Source organism: Hemitrygon akajei, chromosome 4 (assembly GCF_048418815.1).
Source record: "Hemitrygon akajei chromosome 4, sHemAka1.3, whole genome shotgun sequence".
Lineage (NCBI taxonomy): Eukaryota > Metazoa > Chordata > Chondrichthyes > Myliobatiformes > Dasyatidae > Hemitrygon > Hemitrygon akajei.
The window spans coordinates 8,857,907-8,875,129 of record NC_133127.1 but is presented as its reverse complement, the minus strand read 5'-3'; the positions used below and the strand labels follow the sequence as shown (position 1 = coordinate 8,875,129).

General features: G+C 46.9%; 1 protein-coding gene across 4 annotated transcripts in view; it reads left to right on the top strand.

Moving 5' to 3' along the window:
• LOC140726113 (sideroflexin-5-like) overlaps positions 1-17,223 on the top strand; it is a 263,726-nt gene that overhangs the window by 101,704 nt on the left and 144,799 nt on the right. For all 4 annotated transcript variants that reach the window (XR_012098576.1, XR_012098577.1, XM_073042065.1 and 1 more), the window contains exon 10: positions 6,567-6,657. Coding sequence is in view for 2 of the 4 variants with exons in the window: in XM_073042065.1 (XP_072898166.1) it covers positions 6,567-6,657 (91 nt within the window). In the remaining 2 variants the exon portion in view is untranslated. The remainder of the gene's footprint in view (positions 1-6,566; positions 6,658-17,223) is intronic.

Genomic DNA, 17,223 nt, shown 5'->3' with positions numbered 1-17,223 from the left:
CCAAGAGGACTAGAGCCTCTTGTGGTTTGGTGGCTTGTGTGCTTCAATAACCCAGAGAGCTATGCTAGCTGGAGACAAGGCCTTATCCTTTGCTCTTGGTAGGGTCACCCATGCCAAACAGGTCAAAGGGTGGAGGCCAGACTAAGAGTGGCCCACCGGTCCTCCTGGTTCTGGAGATTTAGCTCAGAGCTAACAATGAATTCAGTGCTGACTGGAAATTCCTGCAATGTAGTTGGTGCCAAGCTCTATCGGCCTCTGCCTTTCCTTTGGATTCATCAGCTGCATGGAGAGGGGCAGCCTGCTACATGGGCAACAGCTCGCACTGCCCTGGCTTGAGTATCATGTAGACAGCTAGGACGCTTCGTGTAGAACGTGTCATGAAGAAAGCAGGATACCAAAACTCTTCTCAGTTATATAAAGAGTAAAAGGGAGGTGAGAGTTGATATTGGACCACTGGAAAATGATGCTGGTGAGGTAGTAATGGGGGACAAAGAAATGGCAGATAAACTTAATGCATACTTTGAATCTGTCTTCACTGTGGAAGACACTAGCAGTCCATGAGTGTCAGGGAGCAGGAGTGAGTGCCATTGCTATTCTAAAGGAAACAGTGCTAGGCAAACTCAAAGGTGTCTAAGTCAGGTGGACTACATCCCAGAGTCCGAAGAGAGATGCTGAAGAGATCATTTGAATACATTTGTCATGATCTTTCACAAATCACTTGATTCTGGCATGAATCCGGAGGACTGGAAGATTGCAAATGTCACTCCACTCTTTAAGAAGGGAGGAAAGCGAAGGAAAGGAAATTATAGGCCAGTTAACCTAAACTCAGTGGTTGGGAAAGTGTTGGAAACTATTATTAAGGATGAGGTTTCAATGTACTTGGAAACTAATGATAAAATAAGTCAAAGTCAGTATGGTTTCTGTGACGGGAAATCTTGCCTGACAAATAAAATGATGAGAGGCATTGATCATGTAGCTAGTAAGAGGCTTTTTCCCAGGGATGAAATGGCTAGCACGAGAGGGCATTGTTTTAAGGTGCTTGGAAGCAGATACAGAGGAGATAGACAATAGACAATAGGTGCAGAAGTAGACCATTCGGCCCCTCGAGCCTGCACCGCCATTCTGAGATCATGGCTGATCATCTACTATCAATACCCGGTTCCTGCCTTGTCCCCATATCCCTTGGTTCCCCTATCCATAAGATACCTGGGTTTCAGCACTTAAGTTACAGAGAAAGGTTGAACAAGTTAGGTCTCTATTCATTGGAGCGTAGAAGGTTGAGGGGGGATTTGATCGAGGTATTTAAAATTTTGAGAGGGATAGATAGAGTTGACATGAATAGGCTGTTTCCATTGAGAGTAGGGGAGATTCAAACAAGAGGACATGATTTGAGAGTTAGGGGGCAAAAGTTTAAGGGAAACATGAGGGGGTATTTCTTTACTCAGAGAGTGATAGCTGTGTGGAATGAGCTTCCTGTAGAAGTAGTAGAGGCCAGTTCAGTTGTGTCATTTAAGGTAAAATTGGATAGGTATATGGACAGGAAAGGAGTGGAGGGTTATGGGCTGAGTGCGGGTAGATGGGACTAGGTGAGATTAAGAGTTCGGCACGGACTAGGAGGGCCAGAATGGCCTGTTTCCGTGCTGTGATTGTTATATGGTTATACCTATCTAGCTCCCTCTTGAAAGCATCCAAAGAATTGGCTTCCACTGCTTTCTGAGGCAGTGCATTCCAGACCCCCACAACTCTCTGGGAGAAGAAGTTTTTCCTTAAATCTGTCCTAAATGACCTACCCCTTATTCTCAAACCATGCCTTCTGGTACTGGACTCTCCCAGCATCTGGAACATATTTCCTGCCTCTATCTTGTCCAATCCCTTCATAATCTTATATGTTGCAATCAGATCCCCTCTCAATCTCCTTAATTCCAGCATGTACAAGCCCAGTCTCTCTAACCTCTCTGCGTAAGACAGTCCGGACATCCCAGGAATTAACCTTGTGAATCTACGCTGCACTTCCTCTACAGCCAGGATGTCCTTCCTTAACCCTGGAGACCAAAACTGTACACAATACTCCAGGTGTGGTCTCACCAGGGCCCTGTACAACTGCAAAAGGATTTCCTTGCTCTTGTACGCAATTCCCTTTGTAATAAAGGCCAACATTCCATTAGCCTTCTTCACTGCCTGCTGTACTTGCTCATTCACCTTCAGTGACTGATGAACAAGGACTCCTAGATCTCTTTGTATTTCTCCCTTACCTAACTCTACACCGTTCACATAATAATCTGCCTTCCTGTTCTTACTCCCAAAGTGGATAACCTCACTCTTATTCACATTAAACGTCATCTGCCAAGTATCTGCCCACTCACCCAGCCTACCCAAGTCACCCTGAATTCTCCTAACATCCTCATCACATGTCACACTGCCACCCAGTTTAGTATCATCAGCAAACTTGCTGATGTTATTCTCAATGCCTTCATCTAAATCGTTGATGTAAATCGTAAACAGCTGTGGTCCCAATACCGAGCCCCGTGGCACCCCACTAGTCACCACCTGCCATTCCGAGAAACACCCATTCACTGTTACCTTTTGCATTCTATCTGCCAACCAGTTTTCTATCCATGTCAATATCTTCCCCCCAATGCCATGAGCTTTGATTTTACCCACCAATCTCCTATGTGGGACCTTATCAAATGCCTTCTGAAAATCAAGGTACACTACATCCACTGGATCTCCCTTGTCTAACTTCCTGGTTACATCCTCGAAAAACTCCAATAGATTAGTCAAGCATGATTTGCCCTTGGTAAATCCATGCTGGCTCGGCCCAATCCTGTCACTGCTATCTAGATATGCCACTATTTCATCTTTAATAATGGACTTTAATAATGGAGATGTCAGGGGTAAGTTTTTTACACAGAGAGTGGTGAGTGCATGAATGGGCTGCCGGCGACAGTGGTGGAGGTGGATACGATAGGGTCTTTTAACACTCCTAGATAGGTATATGGAACTTAGAAAAATAAAGGACTACCCTAGGTCATTTCTAAGATAAGGACATGTTCAGCACAGCTTTGCAGGGCGAAGGGCCTGTATTGTGCTGTAGGTTTTCTATGTTTCTATGATTCTGAATCTGTTAGAATTCTTTGAGGAAGTAACTAGCAGGGTGGACAAAGGAGAAGCAGTGGATGTCATTTACTTGGATTTTCAGAAGGCGTTTGATAAGGTGCTACACATGAGGCTGCTTAACAAGATAAAATCCAATGGTGTTTCAGGAAAGACACTGACATAGATAGAGGAATGGCTAACAGGCAGGAGGCAGCGAGTGGGAATAAAAGGGGCCTTTTTTGGTTGGCTGCCAGTGACAAGTGTTGGGAAGCATGATAATGCATTTTGGTAAAAAGAATAATAGTGTGTACTAATATTTAAATGGAGGAAAAGTGATGCACTATCAATAACTCCAAAAGACTGGAAGTAGAGTAAATACTGCAAGGCTTTTATTAGCAGTAAAACGGAGCACATCCGTGCTGGATGACTGTGGGAGGAGCAGTGACACAATCACCTTTATCCAGGGGTCTGTGGGAGGAGCCACAGGAGCAGTCAGCAGAGGGGCGTGTCCAGACAGATATAGATGGTTTACCGCAGAAGGTTCAAACATCAGAGGTGCAGAGGGACTTAGGAGTCCTCGTGCAAGACTCCCAGAAGGTTAATTTACAGGTTGAGTCTGTGGTAAAGAAGGCAAATGCAATGTTGCCATTTATTTCAGGGGGAATAGAATACAAAAACAAGGAGATAATGGTGAGGCTTTATATATCACTAGTCAGGTTGCATTTGTAGTACAGTATTGTCAACAGTTTTGGGCCTCATATCTCAGAAAGGATGTGTTAGCATTGGAGAGAGTCCAGAGGATATCATGAGGATGAGTCCTGGAGTGATGGGGTTAACATATGAGGAGTGTTTGGCAGCTTTGGCCCTGTGCTCACTGGAATTTAGGAGAATGCGTTGGGATCTCATTGAAACCTACCGAATGTTGAAAAGACTAGATTGGGTGGATGTGAAGAGGATGTTTCCTGTGCTGGGGTATCCAGAACTAGAGAGCATAGCCTCAAATTTGAGGGGCGATGTTTTAGAACCGAGGTAAGGGGGAATTCTTTTAGCTGGAGAGTGGTGAATCTGTGGAATGCTCTGCCACAGTCTACAGTGGAGGCCAAGTCTGTGGGTATATTGGAGGTAGAAATTGATCATTTCCTAATTGGTCAGGGCATCAAAAGATATGGCAAGAAGACAGGTGAGTGGGATCTGGGATCAGCCATGATGGAATGGCAGAGCAGACATGATGGGCTGAATGGCCTAATTCTGGTCCTGTGTCTGATGGTCTTATTGACGCAACGTCCATGGTTGAACTCAACCAGAGGAGGCCTCGCTATTATTTCAGAGGATCTCTCTCCTTGGGCCAACAGTAAGGTATCATACATAGAAGGCATGACAGTGCCTCCACTTTCTTAAAGATTTGCATAGATTCGCCTAAAACTTTGACAAGCTTCTATAGATGCATAGTGGAGAGTATGCTAACAGGTTGCATCACAGCCTGGTGTGGAAACACCAGTGTCTAGAATCAGAAAACTCTATGGAAAGCGGTGGATAAGCCCCATCCTCCACTGTCAAAGCTCTGCCCTGCTCAGCATTGAGCACATTCACATGCAGCGATGCCACATCAAGGAATCCCATCACCCTGGCCGGGCTCACTTCTCGCTGTTACCATTGGGAAGGAAGTACAGGAGTCTTAGGTCCCACACCACCAGGTTCAGGAAAAGTTCTTACCCCTGAAGCATCAGGTTCCTGAACCAGCGTGGATAACTTCACTCACCTCAACTCTGAAATGATTTCACAACCTACAGATTCACTTCCCCCGTTCCTCTGTCTCCATCACATCTGCTCTCAGGATGAGACTTTTCATTCTAGAACGAAGGAGATGTCCTCCTTTTTCAAAGAGAGGGGCTTCCATTCCTTCACCATCAATGCTGCCCTCAATCACATCTCTTCCATTTCACGCATATCTGCTCTTATCCCATCCTCCTGCCAGCCTACCAGGGATAGAGTTTCTCTTGTCCTCACCTACCACCTCACCAGCCTTTGCATCCAGCACATAATTCTCTGAAACTCCTGCCATCTCCAACGGGATACCACTACCGAGCACATCTTTCCTTCTCCCCCCACTTTTTGCTTTCTGCAACGATCGACTCCCTTGTCCACTTATACCTCCCCACTGATCTCCCTCCTGGCACTTATCCTTGCAAGCGGTACAAGTGCTACAACTGCCCTACACCTCCCTCCTCACTACCATTCAGCACCCCAATAGTCCTCCAGAGGAGGCATTACTTCACCTGTGAGTCTGTTGGGGTCACATACTGTGTCAAGTGCTCCAATGTAGATTGGGAGACCACTTCATCGAGCATCTACGCTCGGTCCACCAGAAGAATCAGGATCTCCCAGTGGCTACCCATTTTAATTCCACTTCCCATTCCCATTCCAATATGTCAGTCCATGGCCCGTTGCAATGAAGCCACACTCAGGTTGGAGGAACGACGCATTATAGTCCGTCTGGGTAGCCTCCAATCTGATGGCATAAACATTGATTGTCAACCTTCTGGTAATCCCCTCCCCCCTTCACCAGTCCTCATTCCCTTTTCCCCCTCTCACTTTATTCCCTTGCCTGCCCATCACCTCCCTCTGGTGCTTCTCTCCCTTTTCATTCTTCCATGGCCTTCTATCCCCACCTATCAGACTTCCCCTTCTCCAGCCCTGTATCTCTTTCATCCATCAAATTCCCAACTACTTACTTCACCTCTCCTATTCAGGTTTCACCTATCCCCTTGTGTTTCTCTCAACCCCATCTTCCCACTCCGCAGCTCCTGCCAAAAGACCCCAAACCAGGCTATTGTCATCACAAATCTCTCTCCGTTCACTCTCTCTAAAAAATTTTCCAGATCACACCATCCTGATTGTCTGATGCAACATTCCTAAATTGAACACCTGGATTAGTAGGTTAATTGGTCATTTTAAATTGTCCTGTGATTAGGCTAGGGTTATGTTTGTGGGTTGCTGGGCGGCGTGGCTCGTTGGGACGAAAGGGCCTCTTTTGCGCTGCACCCCTGAACGAAAAAGTGAATAAAGAAAGAGCTAAGTGAACAAAGAAAAGACGAAGGAAAAAAACATTCACAGTCTATCATACTCAGGCTAGTGATAACAATTAACCTATAAAACAGCCAGATTCAAGTGGCATGACACTGCTACCAAGAACTCCAAATCTTATAGAAAAATACAGAGATATAGAATTTCAATGGACAGTTACAGTACATGTATGTAGCTGATTATATAAAGCTACAAGCGAGTTTAGGAAAGTTAAAGTACAAGAACATAATAATTCTACACCCAAATCAAACAGTTCTGATGAAATCTAGAGAAAATCTGCAGATGCTAGAAATGAAAAACTTTTGTTTCGTATAAGTGTACATTCTTGGTAACCTCTACAAGGCAAACTTTATTCCCTCTCGCATATTTTTTTCTCTTTTTTTAAGGTAGGTCTGAATGTTTTCATCAAGAAAGCCAACAGGTTTAGTCCGGCCACACGCTCACTGATTCAACGTTTCGTGCCCTTTCCTGCTGTAGGTACGTGAGATTTTTACCATCAAATTGGAAGCAAAAATGCTGAAAATTTCCCTTAACTTCACACCAATCCTTTCTGCTTCCACTCTTTTCTGTTTTCCACAGTTTTGTCTCTTTTTCCGCGCACTGTCACACTCTCTCAGCCACGCTCTGCGTTTTGTTCTTGGCCTGCTCTATTCCTCCAATGTTTTCCACACTGCTTTCTTCCTGCATGTATCCAGGTATTTAACCCTTCTGTCTCTGTTGGATGCTTGTGACTTCAGGTCGAGCTGCAGAGAATATTGAGCAAGGTTCCATAAGAACACACTCACAGACACTGATCTGGAGTGGCCACGTACACAATGGCAGGGCAGAGGCTGGGAATCCTGCACTGAATAGCGCACCTCAGAACCTCGCCAAAGCCTGTCCACAAGGCTTGTCAGGGGTATGGTGGACCACTTTCCTCGTGTCTGGATGAGCACAGATTCAACAACACCTCTCACTACCTATGTTTCTTAGTGTAACTTACACTCAGGTGGCCGCTGTGTGTATTTCTGTACGTTCATGGTCTTCTGCTGCTGTAGTTCAATCACTTCAAGGTTCAACATGTTGTGCATTCAAAGGTGCTCTTCTGCACACCACTTTTGTAGCGTGGTAATTTGAGTTTGTGTCACTTTCCTGTCAACGTGAACCAGTCTGGCCATTCTCCTCTGACCTCTCTCATTAACAAGATGTTTTCACCCACAGAACTACTGCTTATTGGATTTTTTTTTACATCATTCTCTGTAAACTATAGAGACTGTTGTGCATGAAAATCTCAAGAGGAAAGCAGTTTCTGAGATACTCAAACCACCCTGTCTGGCACCAATAAAAATTCCATGATCCAAGACACTTAAATCACATTTCTTCCCCATTCTGACATTTGGTCTGAGCAACAACTGAACCTCTTGCCCCTGTCTGAAAGCTTTATTCATTGAGTTGCTGATTGGAAATTTGCACTAACGAGAAGCTGTACCTAATATAGTGGCCACTGAGTGTATATCAGCGATAATAAGCGACTCTCACTGTGACATTCCAGTTTAGCGCTCAGTAGTACAAATTGCACCTGTACTTTTCAGAAGCATGCAGAAAACACAGAAAAATTATGCTGGAGGAACTCAGTGGGTCAGACAGCATCTTCAGAGAGAGATGGACAGCCACCATTTGGGTCAAGACCCTTCATCTGGACTGGAAAAAAAGGGTGAAATAGCCAGAATAAACTAACAGAAGGAAAGGGTGGAGCAAGAGCTGACATGCATTCTATCACCTCTATCCACTGGTCCCCCTCCCCATGCTCCAAGCATCCTCTTCTCTCAGCTTCCCATCATCTTCATCCCTTTAGCATTTCCACCTCTAATCTCCCAGCTTCTGTCATCATTCCCACTCTCATTCTGCCTATTGGCTCCTCATCTGAATCCACCAATCACCTGCCAGAACTTACTCCACCCCTTCCCCCACCTTTTTATACTGGCTATCTCGCCCTCTCCAGTCCAGGTAAAGGGGCTCGACCCCAAATGTTAACTGTCCATCTCTCAATAGATGCTGCCTGACCCGCTGAGATCTTCCAGAATATGTTTTTGTGATGATTCCAGCATCTACACTCACTTGTGTCCACGAAAACAGAAAGTGTTGGAGAACACCAAATGATAAATGAATCAAAGCTGTTTAGCTTGATCAGTCTAACACTGTTGGAAATATCATCTCTCAATAAAGATAAAGATTAGCTTTGTTTGTCACATGTAAATTGAAACAGACAGTGAAATGCATCGTTTTCATCAAATCGAATCTGTCAGGATTGTGCCCGCAAATGTTGCCACACTTCTGGTGCCAACACAGCATGCCCACAACTCACTAATACTAACCCGTACAGCTTTGGAATGTTGGAGGAAACCAGAGGACCCGGAGGAAACCCACGTGTTCATGGGTAGAACATACAAACTCCTTACAGACAGTGGCAAACTTTGAATTCTGATTTTAAAAGTGGCACTGTAATAGTTTTATGCTAACGGTTGTGCTACCTTGCCATCCTAAACTCTCAGACTCCCAAATCTCTAAAACAATTAGGCAGTCTGCTGTGTGAAACACCAAAGCTCCCATGGCACTATCTCGAAAAAGTTTTGCTAAGGTCTTGTCACAATATGTGTCCCTAAGACAAAATCACTAAAACAGATTATCTGGTCTTTATCACATCAGTGTTGGTGAGAGTTTGCTGCGTGTAATTTGCGCATCAGAACATGAAAACCATCTGAAAGCATGAACATAGGTGTAAAATCCTGTGGCAAATAGCCAGAGAGAATCTTCAGAGGCACAAGAGATTCTGCTAATGCTGCAAATCTCAAGCAACACACACAAAATGCAGGAGGAACTCAGCAGGCCAGGCAGCAGCCATGGAAATAAATGAACAGTCGGCATTTCAGGCCAAGACCCTTCATCAGGACTGTAAAGGAAAGGGGAATATGCCAGAATAAGAAAGTGGGGGTAAGGGGAAGAACAGGTGACAGGTGAGACCAGGTGAGGGGGAAGGTAGGTGTGGGTAGATGAACTAAGAAGCTGGGAGGTGATAGCTGAAAAAGAGAAAGGGCTGAAGAAGAAGGAATCTGATAGGAGAGGAGAGTGGAACTGGGAAGAAAGAGGAGGAGGGGCACCAGGGGGAGATAGAAAAAATAGAGACATAGAAAACCTACAGCACAATACAGGCCCTTCGGCCCACAAAGTTGTGCCGAACATGTCCCTACCTTAGAAATTACTAGGCTTACCAATAGCCCTCTATTTTACTAAGCATATACCTATCTAAAAGTCTCTTAAAAGACCCGATTGTATCCGCCTCCACCACCATTGCCAGCAGCCCATTCCACGCACTCATCACTCTCTAAGTAAAAAACTTACCCCTGACATCTCCTCTGTACCTACTTCCAAGCACCTTAAAACTGTGCCCTCTTGTGCTAGTCATTTCAGCCCTGGGAAAAAGCCTCTGACTATCCACACGATCAATGACTCTCATCATTTTCTCAATCAGGTCACCTCTCATCTTCCATCGCTCCAAGGAGAAAAGGTCGAGTTCACTCAACCTACTCTCATAAGGCATGCTCCCCAATCCAGGCAAATTCCTTGTAAATCTCCTCTGCACACTTTCTATGGCTTCCACATCCTTCCTGTAGTGAGGCGACCAGAACTGAGCACAGTACTCCAAGTGGGGTCTGACCAGGGTCCTATATAGCTGCAACATTACCTCTCGGTTCCTAAATTCAATTCCATGATTGATAAAGGCCAATACACCATACGCCTTCTTAACCACAGAGTCAACCTGCACAGCTGCTTTGAGCGTCCTATGGACTCGGACCCCAAGATCCCTCTGATCCTCCACACTGCCAAGAGTCTTACCATTAATACTATATTCTGCCATCATATTTGACCTACCAAAATGAACCACTTCACACTTATCTGGGTTGAACTCCATCTGCCACTTCTTAGCCCAGTTTTTCATCCTATCGATGTCCCACTGTAACCTCTGACAGCCCTCCATACTATCTACAACACCTCCAACCTTTGTGTCATTAGCAAACTTACTAACCCATCCCTCCACTTCCTCATCCAGGTCATTTATAAAAATCACGAAGAGTAAGGGTCCCAGAACAGATCCCTGAGGCACCCCACTGGTGACCGATCTCGATGCAGAATATGACCCGTCTACAACCACGCTTTGCCTTCTGTGGGCAAGCCAGTTCTGGATCCACAAAGCAATGTCCTCTTGGATCCCATGCCTTCTTACTTTCTCAATGAGCCTTGCATGGGGTACCTTATCAAATGCCTTGCTGAAATCCATATATACTACATCTACTGCTCTTCCTTCTTCAATGTGTTTAGTCGCATCCTCAAGAAATTCAATCAGGCTCGTAAGGCATGACCTGTCCTTGACAAAGCCATGCTGACATTCCTAATCATATTATACCTCTCCAAATGTTCATAAATCCTGCCTCTCAGGATCTTCTCCATCAACTTACCAACCACTGAGGTGAGACTCACTAGACTATAATTTCCTGGGCCATCTCTACTCCCTTTCTTGAATAAAGGAACAACATTTGCAACCTTCCGATCCTCCAGAACCTTTCCCATCCCCATAGTGAATACTGAAGTAAAGTATTCATTAAGTACCTCTGCTATTTCCTCCAGTTCCATAGACACTTTTCCACTGTCACACTGTCCACTATTCTTTCATGTATTATCCTCTTGCTCTTCGCATATGTAGAATGCCTTGGGGTTTTCCTTAATCCTGCCTGGTAAGGCCTTCTCATGGCCCCTTCTGGCTCTCCTAATTTCCTTCTTAAGTTCCTTCCTATTAGCCTTATAATCTTCTAGATCTCTAACATTACCTAGCTCTCTGAACCTTTTGTAAGCTTTTCTTCTTGACTAGATTTATTACAGCCTTTGTACTGCACAGTTCCTGTAAGCTACCATAACTTCCGTCTCATTGGAATGTACCTATACAGAACTCCACACAAATATCCCCTGAATATTTGCCAGATTTCTCTGTACTTTTCCCTGAGAACACCTGTTTCCAATTTTAGCCTCCAATTTCCTGCCTGATAGCCTCATAATTCCCCTTACTCCAATTAAACGCTTTTCTAACCTGTTTGTTCCTATCTCTCTCCAATGCTATTGTAAAGGAGACAGAATTATGATCACTATCTCCAAAATGCTCTCCCACTGAGGGATCTGACACCAGACCAGGTTCATTTCCCATTACCAGATCAAGTACAGCCTCTCCTCTTGTAGACTTATCTACATACTGTGTCAAGAAACCTTCCTGAACACTCCTAACAAACTCCACCCCATCTAAACCCCTTGCTCTAGGGAGATGCCAATCAATATTTGGGAAATTAAAATCTCCCATCACAACAATTCTGTTATTATTACACCTTTCCAAGATCTGTTTCCCTATCTGCTCCTCGATATCCCAGTTACTATTGGGCAGCCTATAAAAAACACCCAGTAAAGTTATTGACCCCTTCCTGTTCCTAACCTCCACCCACAGAGACTCCATAAACAATCGTCCACCTTTTCTGCAGCCGTGACACTATCTCTGATCAACAATGCCACCTCCACCTCTTTTTCCTCCCTCCCTGTCCTTTCTGAAACATCTAAAACCCATCACTTGAAGTAACCATTCCTGTCCCTGAGCCATCCAAGTCTCTGTAGTAGCCATAACATCATAGCTCTAAGTACTGATCCATGCTCTAAGCTCATCCGCTTAGTTCACAACACTCCTTGCATTAAAATAGACACATCTCAAGCCTTCGGTCTGAGTGCGTCCCTTCTCTATCACCTGCCTATCCTCCCTCTCGCACTGTCTCCAAGCTTTCTCTATTTGTGAGCCAACCTCCTCTTCCCCAGTCTCTTCAGTTCAGTTCCCACCCCCCAACAATTCTAGTTTAAACTCTCCCCAGTAGCCTTAGCAAACCTCCCTGCCAAGATATTGGTCCCCCTGGGATTCAAGTGCAACCTGTCCTTTTTGTACAGGTCACACCTGCCCCAAAAGAGGTCCCAGTGATCCAGAAATCTGAATCCCTGCCCCCCTGCTCCAATCCCTCAACCACGCATTTATCCTCCACCTCATTCTATTCCTCTTCTCACTATCACATGGCACAGGCAGTATTCCCGAGATTATTTCCTTTGCGGTCCTGCTTCTCAACTTCTTCCTAACTCCCTGTAGTCTTTTTTCAGGACCTCCTCCCTTTTCCTAAATATGTCATTGGTACCAATATGTACCATGACCTCTTGCTGTTCCCCCCCCCACCCCACCCCACTGCAGGATATCTTGCACACGATTTGAAACATCCCGCACCCTAGCACCTGGGAGACAAACTACCACCCGAGTCTCTTTCCTGCATCCACAGAATCGCCGGTCTGACCCCCTAACTACAGAGTCCCCTATCACTACTGCCTTCCTCTTCCCTTCGCTACCCTTCTGAGCTACAGGGCCGAACTCTGTGCCAGAGGCAGAGCCACTGCCGCTTCCCCCAGGTAGGGTGTCCCCCTTGACAATATGTACTCCTGTTTGAGTACTGTTGGGGGGGACTCTTCCGCTTCCCCCTCCTGACTGTGACCCACCTGTCTGTCTCCCGTGGCCCTGGTCTGACCACCTGCCTATAACTCCTCTCTATCACCTCCTCGCTCTCCCTGGCCAGGCGAAGGTCATCGAGCTGCAGCTCCAGTTCCCTAACTAGTCCCTCAGGAGCTGCAGCTCGACATATCTGATGCAGAAATGGCTGTCCGGGAGGCTGGGTGACTCTAGGACCTCCCACATCTGACACCGAGCACAGAAAACTGGCTTCACACACATACTTCCTCCTTTCCGCAAATAACACAGTTAAACCTACCTCGCCTCATCCCGTTACTGCCTAAGCCCATTGAGCCAAAGCCCGATCACTCTGCTGCTCGCTGGATATGGTGGTCTTTTTAAACCTTTCACGCGCTACTGGCTGACGTCACGCGCCTGCTCAGTCTCACCTCTCTTTTACCCCGAGCAGTAAAAAACTCCCTTCGCTCCGAAAAATCAGCGATGATGGGTGGTTGAGGAGAAGAGAAAGGGAGAGGGGGGAACCAGAATAAGGAATGGAAAAAGAGAGGAGGATGGAATGTAGAAGAAATTTGAGAAATCGATGCTCATGCCATCAGGTTGGAGGCTACCCAGATGGAATATGAGGTGTTGCTTCTCCAACCTGAGTGTGGCTTCATCATGACAGTAGAGGAGACCATGGACCGACATGTCGGAATGGGAATGGGAAGATGAATTGAAATGGATGGCCACTCGGAGACGTCCACTGAAGCTGCTCCTAAAATATTGAGTGTGGGTTCAATGTCCTGTACTTCCCACCAAGTTCTGTTTCGAAGTTCTGCCTTTATGGCCTCACTAGATGATTCCCCCAAAAATGTCATCTGTAATGTTAAGTTGCTAATGTATCTCTGCTGATTCATGCTTGTATTTACTGTAACACAGTGGCTGGAGCCAATGTAAATTTATCAAAAACATTCCAAAGAACTTACAGCACAGGTCCTGACGATACCTTGCAGGTTGAGGTAGTGTTGAGGAAGGCAAATACAATATTAGTATTCATTTTGAGAGGACTAGAATACAAGAACAATGACAAAATGCTGAGGCTTTATAAGGCATCAGTCAGACTGCACACATTTTTGAGCTCCTTATCCAAGGAAGGGTGTGCTGGCACTGGAGACTGTCCAGAGGAGGATTTGATGCCTCTGGGCCTGTACTCACTGGAATTTAGAAGAATGAGATGAGATCTCATTGAAACATCACATACTGAAGGGCCTAGAAGAGAGTCGATGTGGAGAGGATATTTCCAATAGTGGGGGAGTCTAGGCACTAGGACCAGAGGGCACAACCTCAGAATAGAGGGACGTCCATTTAGAATAGAGTTAAAATGGAATTTCTTTAGCCAGATGGTGGTGAATCTGTGGCAGTGTAGGCCAAATCATTGGGTATATTTAAAGCGGACATTGATAAGCTCATGATTAGTAAGGGAGTCAAAGATTACAGGAAGAAAGCAGGAGAATGGCATTGACAGGGATAATAAATCAGCCATGATGGAATGGGTGAGCAGATTTGATGGGCCAAATGGCCTATTTATGCTACTATGTCTTAAGGTCTTTTTTTATGCAATCACCTCCCCGTGGTTCTACCTCTCCATTGTTTCCCCTCTCATGAGCCTTGCTTGACTGCATCAATGCCAGTCACCTGCTGCACTGTTCTCTCTGAGTGTTGTTGGCTCTTATCGGGTGGAAGTGATGAGAACAAGACATTTAGTGTTAGCTCTGCCTCAGTGGGGAACTCACTCACCTCTGAGTCAGACGTTCTGACTATAGAGATGTGAGCGTAGGACTGTTGTGCTGTAGGAAGAGCTGCTTTGTCAGAGGTGTTGTCATCCAGCTGATCATTAAAGTACAGCCCTATTCCTCAGCACCACACACACAATGCTGCAGGAACACAGCAGAGCAGAGAGCATCTACGAAAATCAACATTCAATGCTACGCGCTGAGACCCTTCTTTGGGACTTGAAAGGGGGAAGACGGCAGCAAAAAAAGATGGGGGGAGGGTTGGAGGATTACCTAGAAGATGATAGATGAAGCCAGGTAGTTGGGAAAGGTAAAGGGCTGGAGAGGAAGGAATCTGATAGGAGAAGAGAGAGGAGCATGGGAGAACGGGAAAGAGGAATCCGATAGGAAAGGAGAGTGGACCATGGGAGAAAGGGAAGGAGGAACCTGATCAGAGAGGAGAGTGGATCATGGGAGAAAGGGAAGGAGAAATCCGATAGGAAAGGAGAGTGGACCATGGGAGAAAGGGACAAAGGAGGGGCACCAGGGGGAGGTGTTGTTGTAGTTGCCCTTTTCCATCACCCTCCTGATCTGAGTAGGTCTGAGCTGTGTCGGAGCATGCTGTGGCTGTAGACAGTGGACTGAGTGAGATGTAGGTGTGGACAGTGGACAAAGTGACTTGTAGCACTGGACAGTGGATAGAGTGAGCTGTGAGATTGGACAGTGAGATACTGGAGTGGACAGTGGACAGAGTGAGCTGTAGGAGTGGACAGTGGACAGGGTGAGCTGTGAGATTGGACAGTGAGATACTGGAGTGGACAGTGGACAGAGTGAGCTGTAGGAGTGGACAGAGTGAGCTGTGGGAGTGGACAGTGGACAGAGTGAGCTGTGAGAGTGGACAGTGGACAGAGTGAGCTGTGAGAGTGGACAGTGGGCAGAGTGAGCTGTGAGAGTGGACAGTGGACAGAGTGAGCTGTGGGAGTGGACAGTGGACAGAGTGAGCTGTAGGAGTGGACAGTGGACAGAGTGAGCTGTGAGAGTGGACAGTGGACAGAGTGAGCTGTGGGAGTGGACAGTGGACAGAGTGAGCTGTAGGAGTGGACAGTGGACAGAGTGAGCTGTAGGAGTGGATAGTGGACAGAGTGAGCTGTGGGAGTGGACAGTGGACAGAGTGAGCTGTAGGAGTGGACAGTGGACAGAGTGAGCTGTGGAGTGGACAGTGGATAGAGTGAGCTGTGAGATTGGACAGTGAGATACTGGAGTGGACAGTGGACAGAGTGAGCTGTGAGAGTGGACTGTGGGCAGAGTGAGCTGTGGGAGTGGACAGTGGACAGAGTGAGCTGTGAGAGTGGACAGTGGATAGAGTGAGCTGTGAGATTGGACAGTGAGATACTGGAGTGGACAGTGGACAGAGTGAGCTGTGAGATTGGACAGTGAGATACTGGAGTGGACAGTGGACAGAGTGAGCTGTGAGAGTGGACAGTGGACAGAGTGAGCTGTGGGAGTGGACAGTGGGCAGAGTGAGCTGTGAGAGTGGACAGTGGACAGAGTGAGCTGTGGGCGTGGACAGTGGACAGAGTGAGCTGTGGGAGTGGACAGTGGGCAGAGTGAGCTGTGAGAGTGGACAGTGGACAGAGTGAGCTGTGGGAGTGGACAGTGGACAGAGTGAGCTGTGGGAGTGGACAGTGGACAGAGTGAGCTGTGAGATTGGACAGTGGACAGAGTGAGCTGTGGAGTGGACAGTGGACAGAGTGAGCTGTGAGAGTGGACTGTGGGCAGAGTGAGCTGTGGGAGTGGACAGTGGACAGAGTGAGCTGTGAGAGTGGACAGTGGATAGAGTGAGCTGTGAGATTGGACAGTGAGATACTGGAGTGGACAGTGGACAGAGTGAGCTGTGAGATTGGACAGTGAGATACTGGAGTGGACAGTGGACAGAGTGAGCTGTGAGAGTGGACAGTGGACAGAGTGAGCTGTGGGAGTGGACAGTGGGCAGAGTGAGCTGTGAGAGTGGACAGTGGACAGAGTGAGCTGTGGGCGTGGACAGTGGACAGAGTGAGCTGTGGGAGTGGACAGTGGGCAGAGTGAGCTGTGAGAGTGGACAGTGGGCAGAGTGAGCTGTGGGAGTGGACAGTGGACAGAGTGAGCTGTGAGATTGGACAGTGGACAGAGTGAGCTGTGGAGTGGACAGTGGACAGAGTGAGCTGTGGGAGTGGACAGTGGACAGAGTGAGCTGTGGGAGTGGTCAGTGGACAGAGTGAGCTGTGGGAGTGGACAGTGGACAGAGTGAGCTGTGGGAGTGGACAGTGGGCAGAGTGAGCTGTGAGAGTGGACAGTGGACAGAGTGAGCTGTGGGAGTGGACAGTGGACAGAGTGAGCTGTAGGAGTGGACAGTGGACAGAGTGAGCTGTGAGAGTGGACAGTGGACAGAGTGAGCTGTGGGAGTGGACAGTGGACAGAGTGAGCTGTAGGAGTGGACAGTGGACAGAGTGAGCTGTAGGAGTGGATAGTGGACAGAGTGAGCTGTGGGAGTGGACAGTGGACAGAGTGAGCTGTAGGAGTGGACAGTGGACAGAGTGAGCTGTGGAGTGGACAGTGGATAGAGTGAGCTGTGAGATTGGACAGTGAGATACTGGAGTGGACAGTGGACAGAGTGAGCTGTGAGAGTGGACTGTGGGCAGAGTGAGCTGTGGGAGTGGACAGTGGACAGAGTGAGCTGTGAGA